Source organism: Trichomycterus rosablanca, chromosome 14 (genome assembly GCF_030014385.1).
Source record: "Trichomycterus rosablanca isolate fTriRos1 chromosome 14, fTriRos1.hap1, whole genome shotgun sequence".
In the NCBI taxonomy this organism is placed as follows: Eukaryota; Metazoa; Chordata; class Actinopteri; order Siluriformes; family Trichomycteridae; genus Trichomycterus; species Trichomycterus rosablanca.
The window spans coordinates 35,423,450-35,433,449 of record NC_086001.1 but is presented as its reverse complement, the minus strand read 5'-3'; the positions used below and the strand labels follow the sequence as shown (position 1 = coordinate 35,433,449).

The following is a 10,000-nucleotide window of genomic DNA, read 5'->3' as shown; positions in this document are numbered from 1 at the left end:
CTAATAATAATAATAAAATAATACTACTAATAATAAAAATAATACTAATAATAATACTAATAATAATTACAATAATAATAATAATAATAATAATAATGAAAATAATAATAATATAAAATATATAATAATAATAATAGTTGCACAAACTCACTAACGGTTCACAGCAATGACAAATCTCGTCCAGGTGCTGCTACCTCGTGGTTATAAAACACACTTCAGCTCGTTTCTATCGTTCTTGACTGATATTCTGGACCGTGGAACTTTCAGTCTCAAGAATACAAATTCACTGACTGACTCACTGATTCACTTGTTGACTCACTGACTGATTCACTTACTGACTCAGTTTTACTGACTGACTCTGTGATTCACTTGCTGACTCACGGACTGATTCACTGATATACACTTTTATCAGCTCCACTTACCATATAGAAGCACTTTGTAGTTCTACAATTACTGACTGTAGTCCATCTGTTTCTCTGCATGCTTTGTTACCCCCTTTCATGCTGTTCTTCAATGGTCAGGACCCCCACAGGACCACCACAGAGCAGGTATTATTTAGGTGGTGGATGATTCTCAGCACTGCAGTGACACTGACATGGTGCTGGTGTGTTAGTGTGTGTTGTGCTGGTGCTGCTGGAGTATTTAAACACTCACTAACTTACTGACTGATTCACTTTCTCACTGATTCACTTACTAATTTACTGACTGATTCACTTACTCACTGATTCACTGACTCAGTAGGGCACCGTCAGAGGTCTTGTGGAGTCCATGCCTCGGTGAGTGTGTCTATATTAATAAAACACTGACTGATACTTTATTATCTTTATTTAATAACAGTAAGGTTTTGAGGTCGAATCCCAGAGCGGGATTTCTCCTCATTGCTGGCAGTCCGTCGCCGGCAGGTGAAAAGAAGTGGCCAGACATTTGAATCTGAGACACGTCTGGCGGCTAGACCTCTAGTCCAACGGTGACGGGTCACGCTACGGTCACTTCAAAGCCCGGCGGCCAGCGCGGCGGCCAGCTCCACCAGGGTCCGGGTGGGTCTCCCGGACATGCCCTTCCTCAGGTAGGGGACCTCGTCCTTGTTGGACATCACCCCGGCGATATCCAGGTGAGCCCAGTGTTCGGCCGTCACGAACTCCTTCAGGAAGGCGGCGGCCGTGCACGCCCCGCCCGAGCTGCTCGAGAAAAGCGAAGTGGGTATTCAATTACTGACTGTGGCTCATTTGACACTCTGTACACTAAGCCGCCCCCCCCCCACTAATCTGTATCACACTTATCAATCTGACACCTCGGACCGCTTCTTTTCACCTCACATGAAGGGTAGGTTCACATACGGAGAATCAGGCACTACTATCCGTTTTTCATAACCTCTTAATTATAATTGCCCCGCCCGGAGTTCCCGCCATCTACCCCGCCCGGCTACTTACGGTAGCGTGTTTAAGCGCTGTGCCACCCGAGCACCTGGGAAACAGTGTCTTGAATCACTGATTCACTGACTCCTTTACTGATTCACTGACTCACTCTCACTCAGTGATTGGACTTAATCTCACTGATTCACTTACTCACTGTCTAACTCGCTCATCGATTCACTGACTCACTGACTGATTCACTCACTGATTCACTTACTGTCTAACTCGCTCACTGATTCACTTACTCACTCACTCACTGATTCACTGTCACTAACTGACTCACTGATTCACTTACTCATTCACTTAAATCACTGACTGACTTACTGATTCACTTGCTTACTGACTTAATCACTTACTGACTCACTGACTCAGCCACTAATAACTGACTCACTGATTCACTGACTCAGCCACTAATAACTGACTCACTCACTGATTCACTGACTCAGCCACTAATAACTGACTCACTCACTGATTCACTGACTCACCCACTAATAACAGTGGCACCGGCTCTATGTGGTGGAGGATGTGACTGACTCACTGATTCACTTACTCACTGTCCAACTCGCTCATTCACTGACTAACTTACTGATTCACTTGCTTACTGACGGACTTCATCACTTACTGACTCACTCACTGATTCACTTACTTACTGACTCACTGAATCAGTCACTCAAGTGATTCACTTAATCACTGACTGACTTACTAATAACTGACTTACTGATTCACTCACTGATTCACTGACTCACTCATTCACTGACTCACAAAAAATTTACTTACCAACTTACTGATTCACTGACTCACCAACTTACTGATTGACTGACTCACCAACTTACTGATTGACTGACTCACTGACCGATTGACCGATTGACTGACCGGCTCTACGTGGTGGTGGTGGACGTGCATTACCGGCTGTATTTGCCGACGTTGTTCAGGTCCGCCAGGGCGCTCTCCGTCACTTGTTTGGTGTAGTGCTGAAACAGGGGCATCCTCCAGACCCTGTCGCCCGTGGCGACGCTCGCCTGCACACACACACACACACACACACACACACACACACACACACACCATTAAGACGACTGAATGAGCTTAGTACCAGGATGTTACCAGCAGGTCTCTGGTGTACAGTAGCTTTCCAGGACTAGGGACGGTTAACATGACTGAAAAGGGGGCGGAGTTACAGGATGGCGTACCTTGTGCAGCTCGTCCCACAGCCAATCAGAGTTTGTGAAGACGCCGGTCGCGGCGGATCCCAAAGCTACGTCCATAGCGCCTGTCGGAGGAGAGGAATCGTTTGTAACCTATCCGTGTTCGGTGTCAAAATGCCACTAGACTCACTGACTGACTCACTGACTCACTGATTCACTGACTTACTGATTCACTTGCTTACTGACTGACTTACTCACTGATTCACTGACTCAGTCTTAGTCACTAATTCACTGACTGACTCACTCACTGATTCACTCACGGTCTAACTCGCTCACTCACTGACTTACTGATTTACTTGCTTACTGATTCATTGACTCACTGACTCGATGATTCACTGACTTATTCACTGACTCACTGACTGATTCACTTACTAATATTCTAATTCGCTCACTTACTGACTGACTCACTGATTCACTTAATGTCTAACTCGCTCACTCACTGACTAACTGATTCACTTGCTTACTGACTGACTTATTCACTGACTCACTGACTGATTCACTTACTAATATTCTAATTCGCTCACTTACTGACTGACTCACTGATTCACTTAATGTCTAACTCGCTCACTCACTGACTAACTGATTCACTTGCTTACTGACTGACTCACTGATTGACTGACTCAGTCTTACTCACTGACTCACTAATAACTGACTCAGTCACTGTCTAACTTGTTCACTCACTCACTGACTTACTGATTCACTGTTACTTGCTGATTCACTGACTCAGTGATTCACTCACAGATTCACTAATTCACTTACTCACTGTCTAACTCGCTCACTCACTGACTTACTGATTCACTTGCTTACTGATTGACTGACTTACTGATTCATTGACTCACTGACTCGATGATTCACTGACTCACTGATTCACTGACTCACTCTCACTCACTGATTCACTTACTAATATTCTAATTCGCTCACTTATTGACTGACTCACTGATTCACTTACTCACTGACTCACTAATTACTGACTCAGTCACTGTCTAACTTGTTCACTCACTCACTGACTTACTGATTCACTGACTCACTGATTCACTCACTCACTCTCACTCACTGATTCACTTACTAATATTCTAATTCGCTCACTTATTGACTGACTCACTGATTCACTTACTCACTGACTCACTAATTACTGACTCAGTCACTGTCTAACTTGTTCACTCACTCACTGACTTACTGATTCACTGACTCACTGATTCACTCACTCACCGACTCACTGACTCACTGTCTAATTCGCTCACTCACTGACTGAGTTACATGCTGATTCACTGACTCAGTGATTCACTCACTGATTCACTTGACTCACTGACTCGATGATTCACTGACTCGATGATTCACTGACTCACTGTCTGACTTACTGATTCATTTGTTTACTGACTGACTTACTTGCTGATTCACTGACTCAGTCTTACTCATTGATTCACTTACTCACTGACTCACTAATAACTGACTCAGTCACTGTCTAACTTGTTCACTCACTCAGTGACTTCCTGACTCACTCATTGATTCACTGACTCACTGATTCACTAACTCGCTCACTCACTGACTGACTTACTGATTTACTGACTCACTGACTCAGTGATTCATTTACTGATTCACTTACCCACTGTCTAACTCGCTCACTCACTGACTGACTCACTGATTCACTGACTCACTAACAACTGACTCAGTCACTGTCTAACTCACTCACTGACTGACCTGACTGACTGATTCACTTGCTTACTGACTGACTGACTCGCTGATTCACTGACTCACTGAGTGAGTGACTCAGTGATTCACTCATTCACTGATGTGTTGAATATGGATACCTGTCAGAGTAGCGGCGTTGACCAGAGCCCTGGGCTTGAAGCTGTGAGCGTAGCACAGGGCGTCGGCCAGAATCAGACGCCCCTCAGCGTCGGTGTTATCGACCTAGCAGAGCCGATCAGACGAAGGTCACATGACTTTCCGATTCTGCTCATTACCAGACGTGCAGGAGAGCGAGGACGTACGTACCTGGATGGTTTTCCCGTTCTTGGCCCGCACCACGTCGCCCGGTTTGTTGGCTTTCCCGCCGGGCATGTTCTCGCACAGGGGTGCCAGACCTTAAAAAATCCCCCATTCGACAAACACAACATGGTCAGCTGACAAATAATAAACAAATAAACGCGCTCACATTCCGAATCCGGAAGAGATCAAAGGAACGGACCCACGATGTTGATCGGCAGGCCGAGAGCGGCGGCCGTGATGACGGCCGAACACACGGTGGCGGCGCCGCCCATGTCGGCCCTCATGGCGTCCATCCCGGACGCGGGTTTCAGCGAGATTCCGCCGCTAAAAACGGAATGAACAAAATAAACGTATCTATTTATTTACTTAAAATCAAAGCGCGAAGGCGAGGCGAGTCGAGTCGTTTGAGGAGTCACCTGTCGAAAGTGATTCCTTTGCCCACCAGGACCAGAGGAGCCTGGCTGGAGTTGGGGTTCCCGGTGTAATGCACCTCCAGGAAGACAGGGGGCTCCTCCGAGCCTTTGGATACGCTCAGAAAAGCCCCCATCTGCTCGCTCTCCATCCACGACTGGGGTCTAGAGAGAGAAGAAGGCGAATGAATATGAAAACGCAACTGTGGCCTCTGCTGGTCGGTCGAGGTACTGCACGGAGATTCTGAATAACGGACAGCAGTGCGCGCTTCCACGTACGCCATACGGCTCTCGTGTGAACCGCTAATGAAGTCCGGATGAAACCAAAGTACCTTTTATGGACGGTCACTCTGTCGGAGAAGGCCGCCAGCTTCTGCTCTATCGTGTCTGCGAAGACCGTCGGTGTGACGTGATTGGCCGGAGCCTCCATCAAGCGTCTGGCCAGGTTCTGCCCCTCGCCGTACAGAACCCCCTTCTGCCACGCCTCCGCATCGCCACTGAAAAGTACAAACAATAGTGTATAGTATAATAATGGTATATATAAATAGTATATATATATACTGTATAATATGTATAATAAATAGTGTATATATAATATGTATAATAAATAGTGTATATATAATATGTATAATAAGTAGTGTATATATAATATGTATAATAAGTAGTGTATATATAATATGTATAATAAGTAGTGTATATATAATATGTATAATAAATAGTGTATATATAATATGTATAATAAGTAATGTATATATAATATGTATAAGTAGTGTATATATAATATGTATAATAAATAGTGTATATATAATATGTATAATAAGTAATGTATATATAATATGTATAAGTAGTGTATATATAATATGTATAATAATAATAAGTAGTGTATATATAATATGTATAATAAATAGTGTATATATAATATGTATAATAAGTAGTGTATATATAATATGTATAATAAGTAGTGTATATATAATATGTATAATAAATAGTGTATATATAATATGTATAATAAGTAATGTATATATAATATGTATAAGTAGTGTATATATAATATGTATAATAAATAGTGTATATATAATATGTATAATAAGTAATGTATATATAATATGTATAAGTAGTGTATATATAATATGTATAATAAGTAGTGTATATATAATATGTATAATAAGTAGTGTATATATAATATGTATAATAAATAGTGTATATATAATATGTATAATAAGTAGTGTATGTATAATATGTATAAGTAGTGTATATATAATATGTATAATAAGTAGTGTATATATAATATGTATAATAAGTAGTGTATATATAATATGTATAAGTAGTGTATATATAATATGTATAATAAGTAGTGTATATATAATATGTATAATAAATAGTGTATATATAATATGTATAATAAGTAGTGTATATATAATATGTATAATAAATAGTGTATATATAATATGTATAATAATTAGTGTATGTATAATATGTATAATAGTGTATATATAATATGTATAATAAGTAGTGTATATATAATATGTATAATAAGTAGTGTATATATAATATGTGTAATAAGTAGTGTATATATAATATGTATAATAAGTAGTGTATATATAATATGTATAATAAATAGTGTATATATAATATGTATAATAAGTAGTGTATATATAATATGTATAATAAGTAGTGTATATATAATATGTATAATAAGTAGTGTATATATAATATGTATAATAAGTAGTGTATATATAATATGTGTAATAAGTAGTGTATATATAATATGTATAATAAATAGTGTATATATAATATGTATAATAAGTAGTGTATATATAATATGTATAATAAGTAGTGTATATATAATATGTATAATAAGTAGTGTATATATAATATGTATAATAAGTAGTGTATATATAATATGTATAATAGTGTATATATAATATGTATAATAAGTAGTGTATATATAATATGTATAATAAGTAGTGTATTTATAATATGTGTAATAAGTAGTGTATATATAATATGTATAATAAGTAGTGTATATATAATATGTATAATAAATAGTGTATATATAATATGTATAATAAGTAGTGTATATATAATATGTATAATAAATAGTGTATATATAATATGTATAATAAATAGTGTATATATAATATGTATAATAAGTAGTGTATATATAATATGTATAAGTAGTGTATATATAATATGTATAATAAGTAGTGTATATATAATATGTATAATAAGTAGTGTATATATAATATGTATAATAAATAGTGTATATATAATATGTATAATAAGTAGTGTATATATAATATGTATAAGTAGTGTATATATAATATGTATAATAAGTAGTGTATATATAATATGTATAATAAGTAGTGTATATATAATATGTATAAGTAGTGTATATATAATATGTATAATAAGTAGTGTATATATAATATGTATAATAAGTAGTGTATATATAATATGTATAATAAGTAGTGTATATATAATATGTATAATAAGTAATGTATATATAATATGTATAATAAATAGTGTATATATAATATGTACTGTATAATAAATAGTATATATATATAATATGTATAATAAGTAGTGTATATATATATAAATAATGTATATAATAAATAGTATATATATATATATATATATATATATATATATATATATATACAGTGTATCACAAAAGTGAGTACACCCCTCACATTTCTGCAGATATTTAAGTATATCTTTTCATGGGACAACACTGACAAAATGACACTTTGACACAATGAAAAGTAGTCTGTGTGCAGCTTATATAACAGTGTAAATTTATTCTTCCCTTAAAATAACTCAATATACAGCCATTAATGTCTAAACCACCGGCAACAAAAGTGAGTACACCCCTTAGTGAAAGTTCCTGAAGTGTCAATATTTTGTGTGGCCACCATTATTTCCCAGAACTGCCTTAACTCTCCTGGGCATGGAGTTTACCAGAGCTTCACAGGTTGCCACTGGAATGCTTTTCCACTCCTCCATGACGACATCACGGAGCTGGCGGATATTCGAGACTTTGCGCTCCTCCACCTTCCGCTTGAGGATGCCCCAAAGATGTTCTATTGGGTTTAGGTCTGGAGACATGCTTGGCCAGTCCATCACCTTTACCCTCAGCCTCTTCAATAAAGCAGTGGTCGTCTCAGAGGTGTGTTTGGGGTCATTATCATGCTGGAACACTGCCCTGCGACCCAGTTTCCGGAGGGAGGGGATCATGCTCTGCTTCAGTATTTCACAGTACATATTGGAGTTCATGTGTCCCTCAATGAAATGTAACTCCCCAACACCTGCTGCACTCATGCAGCCCCAGACCATGGCATTCCCACCACCATGCTTGACTGTAGGCATGACACACTTATCTTTGTACTCCTCACCTGATTGCCGCCACACATGCTTGAGACCATCTGAACCAAACAAATTAATCTTGGTCTCATCAGACCATAGGACATGGTTCCAGTAATCCATGTCCTTTGTTGACATGTCTTCAGCAAACTGTTTGCGGGCTTTCTTGTGTAGAGACTTCAGAAGAGGCTTCCTTCTGGGGTGACAGCCATGCAGACCAATTTGATGTAGTGTGCGGCGTATGGTCTGAGCACTGACAGGCTGACCCCCCACCTTTTCAATCTCTGCAGCAATGCTGACAGCACTCCTGCGCCTATCTTTCAAAGACAGCAGTTGGATGTGACTCTGAGCACGTGCACTCAGCTTCTTTGGACGACCAACGCGAGGTCTGTTCTGAGTGGACCCTGCTCTTTTAAAACGCTGGATGATCTTGGCCACTGTGCTGCAGCTCAGTTTCAGGGTGTTGGCAATCTTCTTGTAGCCTTGGCCATCTTCATGTAGCGCAACAATTCGTCTTTTAAGATCCTCAGAGAGTTCTTTGCCATGAGGTGTCATGTTGGAACTTTCAGTGACCAGTATGAGAGAGTGTGAGAGCTGTACTACTAAATTGAACACACCTGCTCCCTATGCACACCTGAGACCTAGTAACACTAACAAATCACATGACATTTTGGAGGGAAAATGACAAGCAGTGCTCAATTTGGACATTTAGGGGTGTAGTCTCTTAGGGGTGTACTCACTTTTGTTGCCGGTGGTTTAGACATTAATGGCTGTATATTGAGTTATTTTGAGGGAAGAATAAATTTACACTGTTATATAAGCTGCACACAGACTACTTTTCATTGTGTCAAAGTGTCATTTTGTCAGTGTTGTCCCATGAAAAGATATACTTAAATATCTGCAGAAATGTGAGGGGTGTACTCACTTTTGTGATACACTGTATATATATATATATATATATATATATATAAATAATGTATATAATAAATAGTATATGTATATATATATATAAATAATGTATATAATAAATAATATATGTATATATATAAATAATGTATATAATAAATAGTATATGTATATATATATAAATAATGTATATAATAAATAGTATATATATAATCGGTTAGGACCGGGCTGCAGTACCTGCCGTGTAACCTGGGCACGGGCGGCGTCTTCCTCTTGCTCTTGAGCTCGTCGTATTCGAACAGGCTCAGCGTGGCGCCCTCTGCTGCCGACTGACCGTCGCCACACGGGTCCACCTCCAGGTGAGCCACCTCCAGCTCCTGAAGCTGCCTGCAGCCCGCTAAAACACACCACGAGCACTCAGTACATACTGCATACTGCACTCAGTACATACTGCATACTGCACCTACCCGCCACGGCCGCCCGAACGTTCTCTCTGCCGCTCTCCCAGTTCTCGCTCCCGCACAGACCGGCTCCCTTCCCGCCCAGACCCACCACCGCCACGCTGGGAAAGTCCTGCACCAAACACAAGCAGAGAACTGAGAATACGACCGCTAACACGCCTCAAGTCTCCACAAACACTCTCGCGAACGAGCCGTACCTGGTGTAAACCGTAAAATATCCGGCACTTTCCTTTCTTCAGGGGAGGTCCGGA

At 39.2% G+C, this 10,000-nt stretch overlaps 1 protein-coding gene across 2 annotated transcripts in view; it reads right to left on the bottom strand.

Annotated features, from left to right (window-relative positions):
- Window positions 1-807: 807 nt before the first annotated feature.
- lap3 (leucine aminopeptidase 3) overlaps window positions 808-10,000 on the bottom strand; it is an 11,418-nt gene continuing 2,225 nt past the window's right edge. For both annotated transcript variants that reach the window (XM_063008708.1, XM_063008707.1), the window contains exons 3-13: window positions 9,947-10,000; window positions 9,756-9,861; window positions 9,526-9,685; window positions 5,349-5,513; window positions 5,023-5,181; window positions 4,806-4,930; window positions 4,613-4,701; window positions 4,426-4,528; window positions 2,603-2,682; window positions 2,319-2,431; window positions 808-1,178 (exon numbers count right to left, since the gene is read on the bottom strand). The exon at window positions 9,947-10,000 is cut by the window's right edge and continues 1 nt beyond it. In XM_063008708.1, the coding sequence (XP_062864778.1) occupies window positions 992-1,178; window positions 2,319-2,431; window positions 2,603-2,682; window positions 4,426-4,528; window positions 4,613-4,701; window positions 4,806-4,930; window positions 5,023-5,181; window positions 5,349-5,513; window positions 9,526-9,685; window positions 9,756-9,861; window positions 9,947-10,000 (1,341 nt within the window). In that variant the 3' untranslated portion in view covers window positions 808-991. The remainder of the gene's footprint in view (window positions 1,179-2,318; window positions 2,432-2,602; window positions 2,683-4,425; window positions 4,529-4,612; window positions 4,702-4,805; window positions 4,931-5,022; window positions 5,182-5,348; window positions 5,514-9,525; window positions 9,686-9,755; window positions 9,862-9,946) is intronic.